This window comes from Hypanus sabinus, chromosome 2, assembly GCF_030144855.1.
Source record: "Hypanus sabinus isolate sHypSab1 chromosome 2, sHypSab1.hap1, whole genome shotgun sequence".
Classification (NCBI taxonomy): domain Eukaryota; kingdom Metazoa; phylum Chordata; class Chondrichthyes; order Myliobatiformes; family Dasyatidae; genus Hypanus; species Hypanus sabinus.
The window spans coordinates 178,852,592-178,871,057 of NC_082707.1; the positions used below are offsets into that span (position 1 = coordinate 178,852,592).

The 18,466-nt window shown below is 41.3% G+C and overlaps 2 protein-coding genes across 14 annotated transcripts in view; one reads left to right on the plus strand and one right to left on the minus strand.

Moving 5' to 3' along the window:
• Positions 1–18,466, minus strand: part of ttll5 (tubulin tyrosine ligase-like family, member 5) — a 439,573-nt gene that overhangs the window by 27,501 nt on the left and 393,606 nt on the right. Inside the window, exon 31 of one of the 8 annotated variants that reach the window (XM_059960308.1) lies at positions 13,093–16,752. The exons of the other annotated variants lie outside the window; for them this stretch is intronic. Within the exon in view, the coding sequence (XP_059816291.1) occupies positions 16,615–16,752 (138 nt within the window). The 3' untranslated portion in view covers positions 13,093–16,614. Of the gene's footprint in view, positions 1–13,092; positions 16,753–18,466 lie in introns of those variants that run through there. 8 annotated transcript variants of the gene reach the window in all.
• LOC132388005 (general transcription factor II-I repeat domain-containing protein 2-like) overlaps positions 1–18,466 on the plus strand; it is a 69,521-nt gene that overhangs the window by 14,137 nt on the left and 36,918 nt on the right. For 3 of the 6 annotated variants that reach the window (XM_059960349.1, XM_059960342.1, XM_059960363.1), the window contains exon 2: positions 3,415–3,534. The exons of 1 other annotated variant lie outside the window; for it this stretch is intronic. The gene's annotated coding sequence lies outside the window, so the exon portion shown is untranslated. Of the gene's footprint in view, positions 1–100; positions 2,087–3,414; positions 3,535–5,452; positions 11,772–18,466 lie in introns of those variants that run through there. 2 more of the 6 variants (XR_009510122.1, XM_059960354.1) reach the window with 2 other exon arrangements.

Here is an 18,466-nt window from a genome sequence, read left to right on the forward strand (position 1 = left end):
TTCCAAAACTGGATGGAGAGGAAGAGTGCAACTATGATGAAGGTCCTCAGAAGATGAGGCAGGGAAATCAACACAAACTAAACAAATGTTTTCCACACAGGAATCTCCAAAATGGCAGAAGCAAGGGAGAAACATAAGGCTGCCATAGTCACAGGATAAGAGATTGAGGCAAACTAAAAGCTGATTTTCCCAGGACAAGATGGTCTGATCTGGCAATGAATCAGATTCAGGTTTAATATCACTGGCATATGTCATGAAATTTATTGTTTTGTGGCAGTAGTTCATTGCAATACATAATAATAAAAATAACTTTAAATTACAAAAAGTAAATATGCAAAAGAGAGAAAAAAAAGTGCCTGTGATCTTGCACAATTCCCAGCTTCTGAGATGTCCTAGTGAATTGAAATACTACAAATGTAATGTCCTTAATCAATTCGGGTGGCACGGTAGAATAGCGGTTAGCAGAACATTATCACAGCGCCAGTGATTGGGGTTCAATTCCCGTCACAGTCCGTAAGGATTTTGTATGTTCTCCCCATGACCGCATGAGTTTCTTCTGGTTTCCCTTCACATTCCAAAGATGTATGGGTTAAGGGCATGCTACGTTGGAAACGTGATACTTGTGGGCTACTCCTCCAGCCCTGTTGGTCATTGATGCAAAATTGCATTTCACTATATGTTTTAATTTACATGTGACAAATTAAGCTTATCTTTAATCTTTTCTTTAATTCAGAGAAGATCCAGCAGTTTTTTTCCCAGGATGCCAAGACTGAAGACCAATGTTCCCTCTATTTTTTTTACAGCTGCACAAAACAACTATTGCTTTGAGCAGAGTATTTTTACATGGCCTGAAAATTGTGTGGCATTTTAAATGTTTTCTTTTGTAATATGCATACAATGAATGTTTAAATTAAATACCTGTGCAGCAACAAAGGCTATGTGTGTGGGAGTATTTTAGTTACTGTGTGGACATGCATCCACACAGCTCAGAGGGAACAGGATTGAGGACAGAATTGTACAGTATGGAGAAAGCCCTTCAGCCCATACATGGCCATGCTGATCAAGATGGATGTTCAAGCTAATCCCATTTCCCAGCACTTGGCCTATATCCCTTAGGTCATTCATATACCTGTCCATGTACTTCTTCAGTGTATCTAATGTATCTACCTCAGAGACTGGGCCAACATTTGTTGTCGTTTAGAGGGATAAGCCATATTTCCATGAAAATGTACGGGACTGAGATGTTAGATGTTGAGATGGCTCCCCTTGAAGGGGAAGCCTAGACCTTGGACACAGTGTTAGAATGAGGGTCTATCCATTTAGTTAGATAAGGAACAACTACTCTCATAGGGCTAGGAATGTTCAGAATTTTCTGCACCAGAGGCCAAGTTTCAGGTGTACAATATAAGAGGCATAGTGCAGATACGTTAGGGACATTTAAAAGATTTTTAGATAGGCACATGGATGATAGAATAATGGAGGGCTAAGTGGGAGGGATGTGTTATACTGAGCTTGGAGTAGGTTATGTCAGCACAACATCATGTATTGTGTTGTAATGTTCTATGTTCTATGTTAAGTCATTGAATACATCTCCAGTGAAGAGATTGTTGGTCTACTCTACAGAAACCCGACATAGAAAGGTGGTTAGGTTAAAATGGGATCAGTTCTGATCTTACTGAATGGCGGAACAGGTCTTCAAGGATTACATCAGTGGTTTCCAACGTGGGGCGTACGCCCCACAGGGGGGTAATTTGATTTTTAAGGGGGGGCAATTCGAGAATGAGTTATTAACAGTGAATTTTTTCTAGTAAGTCTGTGTATGAGTGTGTGTGCAAGTTAATACATATGTGTATATACAGTATGCATACATAAAAATACTTGTGTGTATGTACATGTGTAATTGCGTATGTAATGTATATATAGTGTATCACCATCATTACAACCATCAAATGGCTTTCATAATTAAATTAATGAATTGACTGATGTAGGAAGGAATGAATGAACAAGTCCAAACGCGTAAGGAACTCGTATGAGGTCCCGCCAATGCTGCTTTTTGCAGTAGCTTTCGGTTCTTGGTGGTGTGAAGGTGTGTACATTGCGTCATCTCTTAAACGGTGTATCTGTCTTTGTATGCTGTAGAAACGAATCGGCATTGTTTTACTTATTTATTATTATTATTATTATTATTATTATTATTTTAATATCACTTAATGTTCTTTTTTTTTACAATTTCTTAGTAATTTCTTCCTCAGAACTTTAACAGTCCTTTGGTTCTTTTATTTTTCTCTTTCATGAATGCCATGTTCTTTGGAAGCTTGTTTAAACAGTTAATGTTCTTTTAGGCTTCCTCCAGGTGAATAGGAGTTCACTTTTTGAATAATAAGAATTATATATCACCACAGGGGGTATCAGGATTTTAGAGGTGATTAGGTGGGGCATGGCCAAAAAAAGGTTGGGAACCACTGGATTACATGGTTAGACTGGGTAGGACACTAAATGTCATTGAGAGAGGGGTACTAAAGAACCCCCAATACTAGGCTGGGTACAGTAAAGGGTCAAATGTCTAACTCCTTGCTGGAACGTTTCACAATTCTGAACAGCTCCAAGGTAACCTGAGCACATTTTTTTTTAAAGATACAAAGCTGCCATGATAGATTATGACAAAGAATTTGAGCCTGTGGCAGACTGGTTAATCAGGCTCAGTACTGGACGACAGCAAAATCAGAATCAAAATCAGCTTTATAATCACGGACATATGTCATGAAATTTGTTGTTTTGTGGCAGAAATACAGAATAGTACGTAACGTATACCATAAATAGGAGGCACAGAAAGTGAGCAAAAATAGTGAAGCAGTTTTCATGGACTGTTCAGAAGTCTGATTGTGGAAGGGTAGAAGCTGTTCCTATAACATTGAGTGTGGGTCTTTGGGCTCCTGTACCTCCTCCAGGCAGGCTAAGTGCATGGATATCTGGTCCAGGAGAGCTGCCGGCAGTGGGCCTTCCCAACATGACAGTAATAAGGAGCAGACAATCATGCTCAGAAGTGGAGTGGAGTAGGCAAGGTGAGTGCACAGATATCTGTTGCACGCACTCTGCCAACAGTTATTGGCTGTGCTGCATCTGCCAGTCTGGCTTTGTTTTAGACGGCAGATGTTTGGGCACACACTGACCACAGCATCTGGAGCCTGATACAAAGCACATTCTGTGAAGGCATGGTAGTGAGCACTGAACAAAAAGCAGATCCCGCTACTGTAAAAACAAAGGTGAGGCCAGCCTCCAGTCAAAGCCCATGGGCATTCTCACTGCTTTTCCTTCAAGATATGCGAGCATCGAAGTTTCAAAGTATGTTTATTATCAAATTACACATGTTACCATTATCTACTTTGTGATTCATTTTCTTGTCTGCATTTAAAGGAAAATAAAGAAATACACCAGAATTTATGAAAAACACTACACAAAGGCTGACAAATAAAAGTAATTCCAGTAAAATGGCAGTACGCTTGGACGCAGTGGACTCTCTGCAGTCAACCAAAGGTACTATTGTCTTTTTTAAGATCACAAGCATGGCTAGACATTAAGAACTTCAGGTATTGTAGGTATACATCATCAGTGAGTTGCATGAATGCAGGGGAGCTGTAGAAGTTGGACTTGGTGCAAACCGTATGGCTGTCTGTTACAGAAAGATGTTGGAATCAGTGCATGAAAGCAGTGTGCAGTCTAACAGTGAGCGATTGTCTTGGATGTTTTTCTTGTAATTGCAAGACTCGAATGGATATAGAATACTGCAAGTCCGTTTCACTGAGTTTATTGGCGAGATTGACGGCGAGGGAACCTTGTGGCCTCATTTGTAGCACGGATAGAGCCTCCTGTCACAGGCTTGCCTGTTACACCCTCCCAGGACAGGAGATACCACAGGCGCTATGGCATGGTGTCCATGCTGGATTGGGGGGGGGGGGGGGAGGCCTGTCCTGTGAATTTTGCCCTCTGGGTTTCACTCGATGGAAGTGCACTGTGTATGACTACTGGTACTATGTTTTGCACATTGGACCCAGAGTGATGCTGTTTCATTTCGCTGTTTTCATGGGTATTCATACAGAATATGGTTGAATAATAATTAAAGTTGAACTTGAAAAGCATACACTCTTTTACTTCTTAATCAATTTAGTCAGCTTTCCAGTTACAAACTTAATTTACACAAGAGTGAACTCTTCCCAATTAATAGAGAAGCACAAGCATTAGTATTTCATTACCTCCCTTTCAAAGTAGTTAATAATCAATTTACTTAAGAATCTTTTTCCAGAAAATTTTACTAATCTTTTAAATTCTACAAAACAGAGTTTGATGCAGTGATCATCCTTGTCCATGTCTCTGGAAGGTCAAATTAATGTTATTAAAATGTACATCCTTCCTAAATTTTTATACTTATTTCAGTCTTTACCAATTTTTATTTCTAAAGCTTTATTTGATTTGTTAGATTCTATCATTTTGTCCTATCTATGGAAGGGCAAACATTCTAGATTTAATAAAGCTCACCTTCAAAAATCTAAAAAGGTGGTATGGCCTTGCCTAACTTCCATTTATATTATTGGGCAGCCAATATTTACTGTCTTATTTTTTGGTCCTTCTTTCATAATCAGTCTGACTGCCCAAAATGGGTGGCAATGGAGTTGAACTCTAGTAAGGATCTCTCCATTTCTACACTTCTTGGATCTGCACTTCCTTGTCACTTGCCTAAACTAATTGTTAATCCTCTTATTGGACATATGGGCTCAGATTAGAAAATATAATGGCCTTCATGGTTCCTCTCTCTCTAGTCCTATTTTACACAATCATCTTTTCCTACCTTCGATGCAAGACTCAACATTTCATGACTGGTATAGAAAGGGCATTAGGCACTTTGAAGATCTTTTCATAGATAATCATTTTGCAACTTTTCAACAACTGTCTGTAAAGTTTAACCTACCTAATACTCATTTCTTTAGATAGCTTCAAATTAGACATTTCATTAACCCTATAACATCTAGTCCTAGTCTCATCCAACATCAGTGGAAAAAGCCAGATTGCATTTAACCCTAGCTACATCCCTCATAATTATGTGTACTGTACCCCTATAATGACTTACTTCATTCTCTTTCCCTCCAGAGAATAAAGTCCTAACCTATTTAACCTTTTCCTATAACACAGGTGTTCAAATCCCGGCAACTTCCTTGTAAATTTGTGACACTGTGCTGCTTAGTTGGGACAGGAGACTGTTGCTGAATGGTTACAAACTAGCGTCAGTCACTTGCACTGTGTGGCCATTAGACACTAAGCAATGCTTAGAGTGAAGAGTTTTTAAATAGCGTTAGTTGCGTGTGTTTGTGTTCAGAAAGTAATGATTTTTGTCACTGATAGCTGAAGAGAAGTAAGTAGTAAGACAATTCAGAACTGTTTTGCTCACTGTGGTTTCAAGCACTCAGGCTTCAAGACACAAGAAATGGCCAAGAGTGAAAACAATTTCACTATTTGAATGAGTTAGGACCTACAAAGAATGTGAAGGTATCAACAATCATCTTGAATGTTACAAAGAAAATGAAGAGTTGGAGGATGCAATCATCAAAAGGATTGTATGATGGCAGTCCATTATCTACAATACATGTCTGCACTGATTTTGTTCATTTACAATCTATCAAAAGAACACAGCAGCGTATACTTGATTAATTCCTCCACTGATAACTATTAGGAACTAACAGACAGCTTTATAATACTGTAGTGTTCTAATTTATTCTGTATTCTATTTAAATGCATAATCTGTTACTCAGTTAAATGGTAGTTTGTCTTTTTTTATACCTTTTTAGCTACTTCTATAAAACTTACACTAATTGGGGTAGCCGTTTAATTCAGTCATAAATGTACTGGTCCTGATGTGTCCCAATTAACTGGAATTCACTCTACTTTGATTTGTGAAGGCCATTGTGCCAAATGTTTTTTATGATTCTATCTCTCAGTGACTTCAATTTTCAGGAATTAAAGATCTGTATTCCCAGATCCCTCTGTTCTGCCACACTCCTCAATACTGTTCACTGTGTAAGTCTTACCCTGGTTTGTCCTCCCAAGTGCAGCACCTCACACTTAACTACATTAGATTCCATCTGCCATTTTTCAGCCCATTTTTCCAGCTGGTCCAGATCTCTATGCAAGCTTTGACAGCTTTCCTATTAGAGCTAATCTTGGTGTCATCTACAGTACAGGTCATCACATAATCCACAGTCTAGGGCCTATTTTGAGACTAGTGGACACTGATGCAGCTGAGCTGAATCCAAGACAAGAAGAATGATATTTTAAATGATGTTTTTTTGTTGATGTTTTATTAAATTTATTTTGATTCAAAAATCAAACAAGTGGTGAGCACTCGGTGACAATGTCTGGCACTTGATTGTTCTGCTGCCATAGCCCAGGTCAATTATATTGTCCGATCCAGGTACTTGGATGTTCCAACGTGCTCGTCCTTGGGCTGTCTACTAGTGATAAGGAAAGGATAGGAAAGTGGTATCCATTGAAGTCAAGGCTCAGATTTAGTTTTTTTTTAGGTTCGTAGTGATGGTTTTGGGACAGAGAGAGTAGCTAGGGGTCAGGTTTGTGTTTAGGGATAGGGATGTGGGGGGATTTGAGGTCAGGCCGGAAAATAAGCCTTTTTGATATACAACTGATAAATAAATCTGAATCTTAAATCTTAAAATATGTGAACTGCTCAAGCAAGCGTGAGCACTGAAAGCCAGGGGAAGATTTGGCAAACACTGCATAAACTGAATGGGATGAAGAATTTACAGCATCCAGTTACATACCTCCCACAGAGGCTGAGCAGACAAGGATCCCCAGTGTTTAACAGAACTGTACAATATAACCAGTCCTATGGTGGTTTTATCATCGTGAAATACCTCAAGGCACTTCACTTGAGTCCATACATAACACCATGTAAGTAACACTTTTAAAAGCCTTCCTATCTCATTCTAACACATTCGGAAATGTATGCATGTACACTGACAGCACTATTACTTTCCTGCACTTCAAAAATTCTACAACATAAACTATCTTTTTCAATTGTTCTAATAGAGCAATGCATTTTGAGAAGTCAATTAGTTAGACATATACAGTGAATGACAGGGCACTGATGAATGTTAGAACACAGAGACTTGGGATCTAAGGGTATAGTTTCCAGAACACAGATGGATAGGGTAGTGACAATGCCAGGATTTTCTTTTTTTTATAAGATAAATGAAAGCTCTCATAGAGCCAACCTTGATGGGGCACTATCAGTACAGATGCCAACGCAGTTCCTCCAAGACCAACCTTTTGTTTCCAGAAATGAAGACAAAACTAAATATATCTTGGCCTTTGCTTGTTTCCAGCAGCTCTTTGCAACAGAAAAAGTATTCTTGAATTTCACCATCATTTACAAATGCTACAACTTGACATTTATTGGTGAAATCTGTTGACTCATCAACCTGGATAGAGAAGTTGTAGTTTTTCAGTTTATCACACAAAACCTCTTCAGCATCATGTGACATGTCATCAATGCGTCGACTTCTCGTGCTGTTTGAGAGTGAAACTTTTTCAATTTTGCATACTGCATCTTGTCTTAACGCAGGGTTAATAAAATATAAAAAAAGAACAGCATAACAAATAACTAAACAAGAAAATGGCAAAAAATACGAAAACCACAATGCAATTAATTTCTAACCTACACAATCCACTTTTTGTAACATTTAGAACAGCAAAGCCCCAGGCCAGCAGTTGAGTTGTGGCGCATAAAAATTTCTTTCCAAGAATGAAAATTTCCTTCCAATTTTCTACTACACCAGTAGAGTTTGTTCGCTCCCATAAGTCAGTTGGTAGCACATAAGGGAAAGTTTGGGGAGGTAATTCAGGAGGAAGAAGCTGATGTCACAACCCAAGTTAGGCAAGTCCATTTGATTCTCAGAAAATGCTCTCCACTCTCCTCATCAGCCTTCTGTCCTTCCCTCTGTACAATACAGCACTCACTATTTATCAGCCTACTGTCCTCTCCTCCATGCAATACAGTGCTCACCAATTATCAGCCTACCGTTCTCCCTCTATGCAATACAGCACTCACCAATTATCAGTCATTTCGTGGAGATGAAATGAAAAAAGTTCTGGATTATGCTACAAGAATGGTTAACTTTAATAAACAAAGACCAGTTCACTCGAGAATGTTTAAAAAACTGTGACCTGGACAACACCCATCTCCTGCTACATATAGAAATCTGGTAGTTTAGCAGAGGAAAAGTTCTCAAAATAGTGTTTGAGATGAAAGGTGAATTGCAGGAGTACTTTCAAGAAAATAGTAGGCCAGATTTTGCCGAGTGCTTTGAAGATGAAGAATGGTTGCAGAAACTAGCCTATTTAGCATACATTTTTCATCATATGAACCAGTTGAACAAATCTCTGCAAGGTCTTGAAGAAAATGTTTCGACTTCAAGTGACAAGATTCTTGGATTTAAAAGGAAACTGAACATAAGGCTTCTGTATCTTCTTCCTGAAGGCTGCAGCAAGAAGAGAGCATGTATGCCTGGATGATGGTGGTTCTTGATGATGGATGCTGCTTTCCTGTAGATATGCTCAATGATGGGGAGGGTTTTACCCGTGATGCACTGGGCTGCATCCACTACTCCTTGTAGGCTTTTCCATTCAAGGGCATCGGTGTTTCCATACCAGGCTGTGATGCAACCAGTCAGTATATGCTCCACTGTGCATCTACAGACATTTGTCAAAATTTTAGATGGCATGGCTTATCTCTGCAAGCTTCCAAGGAAGTAGAGAAGCTGCTGTGCTTTATTTGTAATGCCAGCTACATGCTAGACTCAGGATAGATCCTCTGAAATGAAAACACCAAGAAATTTAAAGAATTTAAAATTGCTGACCATCTCCACCTTTGATTTCCTGATGGGGCTGGCTTATGGACCTCCAGTTTCCTCCTCCTGTAGTTGATAATCAGCTCTTTGGTTTTGTTAATATTGAGTGAGATGTTGGCACCATTCAGACAGACTTTCTATCTTCCTCCTACATGCTGATTTGTCACCACCTTTGATTCAGCCCACAACAGTGGTGTCACCAGTAAACATGAATATAGCTTTGGAAATGTGCTGAGTCTTCACAGTCATTAGTATACAGTGAGTAGAGCAGGGGGCTAAGCACACAGCCTTGTGGTGCATCTGTGCAGATGGTGATAGTGCATGTTCACAAAGTGCAGACCTGCCAATTTCTACCTTGGTGAACACAGATGTGAACTTCCCAGTGTTCACCATTACTCTCTGCCTTGGCCAATTTAAGATAAAGATTAGCTTTATTTGTCACATGTATGTCAGAACATAGTGAAGTGAACTGTTTACATCAATGACCAACATAGTCCGAGAATATGCTGAGGGCAGCCCACAAATGTCGCCATACTTCCGGCGCCAAAACAGCATGCCCTCAGTTTACTAACCCTAATCCTAATCAATTTACTAACTCTAATCTGAATGTGGGAGTAAACCAGAGCACCCGGAGGAAACTCACAGAGAGAATGTACAAATGCCTTACAGACAGCAATAGGAATTGTACCCTGATCTTACTGCTGGTGCACTGTAATGTACTGTGCTAACTGCTACACTTACATGTGGGCATGAATATTAACAAAGACATGTATAAGTAATGTTACTGAAACTGCCTTCCAATAGTTCATAAGCCCCACATTAACTTTCATACTGTCGTCAAGGCTCTGAGATCTGACTGAACTATTTAAATACGTTTGCCAGACACCGTTTGCATCAAACCTCTGCCAGCTATCATCTGAAGGAAAATTACCAACAATTGCAAATTATTACCAGATGCACACAGATAAAAGTGATCCCTTTAAAAAAAGTAATCAGATAATTGTGATGGAGGATTCAGCCACTCTTTGAAAGTATGGAGAGATAGTGGTCGATCCTCATATCAAGGTATTGCTCAACCACCAGGAAACTGGCTTAAGTCAAGGAAACCTGCCTGGTCAGGTTGGCTTCATCTTTCATCAAGCTGTCTGGATGCTTCGTCTGTGAGGGGTCTGGCCTGCAGCAACTGTGTCTAACAAGAGTTGAGGACGATGACCAGTGATCCCCATGTTCAATGATTGAGGTTGACAGGCCCTGTGGATGAGGGCCGGTGAACCTTCAGTTTGGTGAGTCCCCCCCAAGTTGTAGGTAGGGGGCACAAAGCTTGTGACCCCCGGGCTGGCATGTCCTGGGGTTGACACCAAAGGTCAAAGTCTGAAGTTGGCAAATCTGGAAATTGAGGTCCTTGGTCAAAGTCCTTGGGTCAGCATGTCCAGAAGTGAGAGGCCTGATACCTACGAGTCTGGGCCAGGGACTAGAGTTTGGAGGCCTAGGGGCAGCCTGTCCTAGGGTTAGAGGTTATCTTTTTGTCTGAGGGGGTGGGAAAGGAGTTTGTTTTGCTGTTGTTGCTTGTTTTGTTGTTTTTGCTTGTGTTGTTCTGCTGAACCTTGTGGGCATGCAATGTTGGCACCACAGTGTGTTGCAACACTTGTGAGCTGTCCTCAGCTTAGCTTGAGTTTGTGTTGATTGTTAATGCAGATTACACTTTTCACTATATGTTTCCATGGACATGTGACAAATAAATCTGAATCTGAGTTTGGTCAAAAATATGATCTTGAGTGGGGCTCTGCTTGGACATCCTCTTCTTTCTTTTGGATGAGGTACCTTGGATGTTGAACTTTCAAACACTGTTGCTACTTCGCTGCTCAGTGAATGGATTGTACTTGCCCTGGCTGGGCAAACAGGAGTGGTGGGGTACACTAAGTTGACCTATTCTCACGGACACTCTAGGTCACCCATGTTTTGAAACCTCTACATCATGGAGGCACTGAAGCAACCAGCTACCAGATCAAGGAGAGACTATCTGAGATATTAATTGCGGGGAAGTGGGAGCAGTGAGCAAATGGATGTGGAATTAGAATAGCTCAGTTCTATAATTGTTCAGAGAGAGAGGAGGCAGTGGAATTAACCAGGCAGGCATTCAAAGTGTGTGGGGAGAGGAGGAAGAAGGTGATCAGATTGGGTGTGACATTAAGCCATATAGAATATGAAATGATTGGGGTTTAAGACCATAAGACATATAGGAGAAGAATAAGGCCGTTTAGCTCAATGAGTCATTTGCCATTCCATCATTGGTGATTTATTATCTATCTCAACCCCATTCTTCTGCCTTCTTCCCATAACCTTTAGCACCCTTACTAATCAAAAACCTATCAACCTCCACTTTAAATATACCCAAATGACTTGCAATGAATTCCACAGATTCACCACCCTCTAGCTAAAGAAATTCCTTCTTATCTCAGTCCTAAAAGGACATCTTTCTATTCTGAGGCTGTGTCTTCTGATCCTAGACTCTCCCAGTATTGGAATTATCCACTTTACATCCACTTTATCCGGCTTTTCAATATGCAGTGGATTTCAATAGGATTTCCACCTTATTCTCTTAAACTCCAGCAAGTACAGACTCAGAGCCATCAAATGCTTCACATATGTTAACCTTTTAATTCCCAGGATCATTCTCGTGAAACTCCTCCAGACCCTCTCTAATGCCAACACATCCTTTCTTAGATTTGGAATTTGAGGGGAGAGTGGGATACTATAGGGTTCTGGAAGTAAGGGAAGCAGAGGAGAATGTGGCTTTTCATGTTGTGAGGTACACTGGTAAATAGCAAATTTTTGTTTAATTTCATGTATCAAATTACAAACTGCTTCAGTGAGAAGAGCAAGAGTTCCCACCATGAAGCAGCACTGCTCAGACTGAATGATCAACAATTCTGACCTTCCTTCAACCATGAACTAGTAAAATAACAACACTGTGTCCGTGCTCAAAGTTGGGGCAGACCATAAAGTTATTCGATTTTCACCTCCAAGCAAAACATTTTGATATGTACAATCCATTTCAAAAAGATCTTCTACAATAAAATGCATTCTGCCTCCGAGTACATACATACGTGTGCCAGATGGACCAGAGCCATGTGTTGAAAGATGATCAGCGCACACTCCAAGATGAAAGAACAATGGGAAATCTGGCACACCATGACAACAGGGCAAGCTCCACACTGCACTCAATATTTTCCATTGCAAGATTTTCCCTGTTTCCACTCCGTCCCCATCAGTAATGATGTCCAATACCTGGGGTTAGACTTATTGGAAGGTGCACTCTGGTTCTGAACCAGAGAGTGAGAGAGGCAGCAGGGGTGGTCGAGAAGGCCACTGCTTTCTAAAAAGATTACCTTTATTTGTCACATGTACATCAAAGCATCAAAACATACAGTGAAATGTGTCATTTGATCGATGATTAACTCGTATGTCTTTGTAAATCATGCGTGCTAGGGGCAGCCCATGCTTCCAGCATCAACAAGGTGTACCTACAACTTAATAACCCTAACCTGTTTGTCTTTGGAATGTGGGAAGAAACTGCAGCACCCAGAGAAAATCCCTATGTTCATAGGGAAATTCTGTGCTCTCCTTACCAATAGTGGCGGGAACTGATCTCAGGCTGGTGCTGTAAAGCTTTATGCTAACTGTTACACTACTGTGTAGGGGCCAGGGTTCTAGCCTGGAACAGAGACTTGGTTTTCAAAACAAGCAAGTAGTCAGTCTAATGGTGGCTGCCACACATTCAGTTCTGGAGCTCCGCATGCCAACAGCGTGAGCTATTCAAACTGCAGTTTGAGGGCAGTATGGTAGTGTAACAGTTACCGTAATCCCTTTACAGCATCAGCAATCAGGAATAGGGGCTTGATTCCCACTATTGTCTGTAAGGAGTTTGTATGTTCTTACCATGACTGCGTGAGTTTCCTCTGGCTGCTCCAGTTAGGGTTAGTAAGTTGTGGGCATGCTATGTTGGCACTGAAAGTGTGGCGACACTTGCGGCTGACTCTAAAACATCCTTGGACTATGTTAAGTCTTTGATGAAAGCATCACGTTTCACTGTATGTTTTTGATGCTTCAATGTATGTGACAAATAAAACTGATCTAATTAATCTTTTAATCAGTCACCTGAGTGGGGCCAGTGGTCCACCTCTCCTGTCCCACAGGGCAATGAGCTGAGAAGGGGACCGTTCCCTCTCTTCTGTTTCTGTTCCCTCAACAGCAAGGAGGCAGGGCTGTCCTTACACGCACCGAGCAAGTGAAAGGGCTCTGTTAAATCCAGAGCCACAACCCAGCACTCCATGAGGAGGTGTGTCCCCCAGCAAACACCAGAGCACTGCCTTCAAGTGGAAAATTATGAGCAGCATTGGGCCAAGAAGAACCCAGAGTGCTTACTGTTCTGAACAGGAATGCCTCTGTAGTCATGTAGATTCTGATCCCTGGGGAACCAGGAAAGAATGTATTTTTATTGAATCATATAATTGAATAAAAGCATGGCAAGTCAATCATAGACTGCTAATGCTTAGAAATCCAAGCACAATTCCAAATGAACAAAATGATGTCTTAGGACATAGGACATAGAACAGTGCAGCATAGTACAGGCCATTCAGCCCACATTGTTGTGCTGACCCTTTAACTTAATCTAAGATCAGTCTGGCCCTTCCCTCCTACATAACATTCCAGTTTTCCTTCATCCATATTCCCATTAAAAGTCTCTTAAATATCATAAAGTATCTAATGTACTGTGGGGAGCATTATAACTGGTTGAACCACCGTCTGGTACTGAGGAGTCACTGCACAGGATTGGAAAACGCTGCAGGGATTTGTAAACTCAGCCAGCTCCATCATGGGCACTAGCCTCCCCACCATCAACCAACTTCAAAGATGATGCTTCAAGAAATGGCATCCATCATTAAGGATCCCCATCACTTAGGACATGGCCTCTTGTAATTTAAAGTATTTTTATGTATTGCTCTGTACTGTAGCCACAAAACAAGAAGTTTCATGACATATGTTAGTGATAATAAACCTAAATCTGATTCTGCCTCTACTACCACCGCTGGCAGAGCTTTCCACACACCCACCATCCTCTGTGCAAAAAACATATAGTACCTCTGATATTCCCCTTATACAGACCCACCTTCACTAATCCGACCTCCTGTAATCCGGTTCCTTCGATTATCTGGCACTGATTTCAAATTTTCCGCAACTGTAATTTCAAATTTCTCGGGCCACCGTACCAATCTACTGCGCATTGTTTTGGTTGCGCTAGATCCATTCACGTCTTGGCCTGCTCTTGTAAGCACAGACAGGCGAATCCTGCTTGTTTTCCTGCATTTATTAATATCATTTGCGTGAGGCGCGGCTGCCCGGCACCTGCCTGTCTCACCCACCAGTGGCATTGGAGCTGAGGCGCGCTGGGTCGGTCCGCCTTCTCATCTGCCTACCGGCAGTCGCACACTGCCCTCCGGCGTCGCCTGACCGGCACTCCATTCTCTTCTGCCTACGACCTCAGATCAGACATGGTGACCCGCTGAATTTAAACGTATTACTAAGTGGAGGAAAAGAAACTAATGAGGATTTCCTCAATAATTGCGAGTGAAGAGGGAGGAGACCAGCGCCGAATCACTGGCTGCCTGGTGGTCACGTGAAATGTGGCAGATAGAAGATCTCCTGTCTACGACTTCTGCTTCTGCTCACCCAGATGTGCTGCCACCATCATCAACAGTTTTTGAAGAAACTGTTGTGCCAGTTTCAGCACCAGTTCCTGATGCTTCACTCATTCTTCAAGATGAAGATGTTGATGATCCTGACAACCCCACACTTGGAGACTTGTAACTTTGCCTGAAGGTATATTAAACGTCTCACTTTAGAAGCGGAAGTGCTCAACTGTTCTGTATAAGTTAATTCCTGTACATTTACCTGTACCCTTTATTTTATCTGTGCCTGTACAGTATATTAAAATTTCACTTGCTACTCATTTAATATTCTTGTTTCATTATTATCTAACTTGTACTGATTTACAGGATATTTTAAAGATGTGATGAGACGGTTAGCTATTGCTTAATGTGATCCTTCTGTAATTTGGCATTTTCACTAATCCGGCATTCCTCAGGTCCCAATGGTGCTGGATTATAGGTCAACCCGTACTTTCTTCCAATCACCTCAAAATTATGCCCCCTTGTATTAGCCATTTCCTCCCTGAGAAAAAGTCTCTGGCTGTTCACCTTATCTATGCCTCTTTACATCTTGTACACTTCTGTCAAGTTACCTCATCCTCCTTCACTCCAAAGAGAAAAGCCCTTGCTTGCTCAACCTGTCCTCATAAAACATGCCCTCTAATCCAAGCAGCATCCTGGTAAATCTCCTCTGTACCCTTTCTAAAACTTCCACATCTCTCCTATAATGAGGCATACAGAACTGAACACAATACTCCATGTGTGGATTAACCAGAGTTTTATACAGCTGCAAAATTACCCCACAACTCTTGAACTCAATCCCCCAATAAAAAAGACCAACACACCATACACTATCTTAACCACTCTAACAACCTGCACAGTAGCTTTATCTTCTTCCTTGTTCCTTTGCTCGGTAAGTATCTCATTGCAACTGTGCATTCACATACTTGTGAACCTGACAACACACTTGGTCTTGACTTCTTTTCTTTGTCCTATTTGTTAACATGAGGTGTGAGGTGGAGATTTCCTTGGGCTCTTTCAATACGTAAAGTGGTCATAGCCAAAATACTTGGTGCCGTTTCGTTGTGACCAGTGAAATGTGTTGCTCATCTTCTCCTGAACATAAGGCTATCTGCCCATTGGACAGGGAGTGTGAGCACTTGTCTCGGGCCCTGGCTGGGCTCCAGGGCAAGTGAGGTTATGCTGTTGCTGTCACTAATTGTGAACATGTACACTACTCCCTGGCCCTGAGGCAACCACACATGGTTTCTGTAAGCCTCAAATTAAAACAAAAGCTTGCATTGAGTGACGCGTCTCTACAGCTGCCGCTAAGTGCCTTCACCAACACATGTCCCAGTTGTTTGAAATAAGGGGCATGGATCATTAACTGATACCATCAAACCCAGCTGGGATGCCTCTGAAGGAAAGCAGATTACAAACAGAAAGTCATGCTGAGCATTACTTAACACAAACTGCTGATCCTTTGGACGAATCAAAATCAGAATCGCTGACATATGTTGTGAAATTTGTTGTTTTGTGGCAGCAGTGCAGTGCAAGACATAAAAATTACTATAAATTACAGAAATAAATAAATAGTGCAAAAGGCGAATAACAAGGTAGTGTTCATGGACCATTCAGAAATGTGATGGCAGAAAGAAAAAAGCTGTTCATGGATCATTGATTATGGTGTTTCAGGCCTGCTCCCTGATGGTAGTAATGAGAAGAGGGCATGTCCTGGATGGTGAGAGTGTTTAATGATACATGCCAGCTTCTGAGTTACTGCTTCTTGAAGATGTCCTTTGGTAGGGAGCATTCTGCCCATAAAGAAACTTGCTTAATGTTTGTCTTAAACATTTTTCTTGTGAATGCAAGACTCTGGCCATTGGTACTGTGAAATACTGTAAGTCCAGTTTGTTGATTCATTGGCAGTACCAACAGCGTGGGAGCTGTGTGGCCTCAGGCTGTTGCACGGACTAGGCCCTCATGGCATGGCATCACCTTTTACAGTCACCTGAGGGAGTAAGTGCTGAAGATGGTGTGGGAGAGAGTAGAGGTGTGGCAGTCATGCTGGGTTGGAGGCTGGCCCCTGCAGACTGGCTCTCCTGTTGGCACAGCCCTCCAGTGTCTTCTCCCTGGAAGACAAGTGAGATTGATTATCTTCATAAGCAAGAGAAAATCTGCAGTTGCTGGAAATCCACAGCAAGCCAGGAGGGTCTCAGCCCAAAATGTCAATGGTACTCTTTTCCACAGATGCTGCCTTGTCTGGCGAGTTCCTCCAGCATTTTGTGTCTGTTGCTTGATTATCTTCATCTTCAGCTGACCTAACATGAGATGTGGAACTGCTGTGTGCTTGTTCTTGGAAAAAAACATGGCTCCAGGACAACATCCCATGGACCATCAATCTTCATGCTATACCACTCATGGACTTGTGCTAATATTATTTTGTGCTTTCATAACTATATGTGCTCTGTGCTGTGTGTGACTATATGTGCTCTGTGCTGTGTGTGACTGTATGTACTCTGATTTGCACGTGGGGCTGCTGGGGGCAGCCCACAAGTGTCAACACACATCCCAGCACAAACATAACATACCCACAATGCTCAGCAAAACAACACAAGCAGCATCTTGGACACGAACACCCACATCCTACAGGATGTTAAATTTGATACACACATTCTGCCCCGGATAGTGATTGGACAAGTGGAGTTACTTGATGCTGCTGACTGTATGTACTCTGATTTACCCATGGGGCTGCTGGTGACTTCCTGTCCATATACCTGTGAAACCTGTCTGACTTCCATACAAAGTAGTAACTGGCCAGTTGCAGACCAGAAGAATTAATCTTTTTCAGGAAACAGGAGTATGAGTCTAAAATGTCAAATAAGGAGATACTGGCAAGAAATATCACAAACAGTGAGACTATGGATATATAAAGAGGAAATGGGCAGCTGGGGTAAGGGTGGAACAAATGTAGAACAGGACCAGTGAATTAATGATCTTTGCTTTAACTACACTTTAACAACACTGTGATCACTACACTAAATTGGACATCTTGTTGTTCTAATTGTGTTCTTTCTTGTAAAAATTATGTATAATTTAGGTTAAATGTATATTTTTTTCTTTTGAAAGCTATGTATTTGATGCTATGTGCTTGTGACGCTGCAACAATTACACTCATTGCCCACTTTATTAGGTACAGCTGCTCATTAATACACATATCTAATCAACCAATCACGTGACAGCAACTCAGTGAATAATAGCATGCAGGTACGGTCAAGAGGTTCAGTTGTTGTTCACATCAGAATGGGGAAGAAATGTGATCTAATTGACTTTGACTGTGGAATAATTATTGGTACCTGATGGGGTGGTTTGAGTATCTTAGAAACTACTGATCTCCTGGGATTTTCATGCACACCTGTGTCTAGAGTTGACAGAGAATGGTGCGAAAACAAAACAACAAAAAACATCTAGTGAGTGGCAGTTCTGTTGTTAATAAGAGATCAGAGAAAAATGGCCAGATTGTCCAGATTGATTCATGTTGGCAGGAAGGCAAGAGTAATTCAAATAACCATGTGTTACAACAGTGCAGAGAGCATCTCTGAACTCACAACACATTGAACCTTGATGTAGATAGGTTACAGCAGCAGAAAACTTACACACAGTGGTCACTTTATTAGATATAGGAGATTAGTGTTAATGTTCAGAAAGGGGAACTCAGCAAATATCCCGGAAGTGGGAATGTTTCCAAGAGCATGAAGAATTTGCAACAATTTCCATCATGAGGGAGAGGGTATTAGAAACATTAATGGGACTAAAGATGAGCAAGTCACCAGGACCAGATGTACT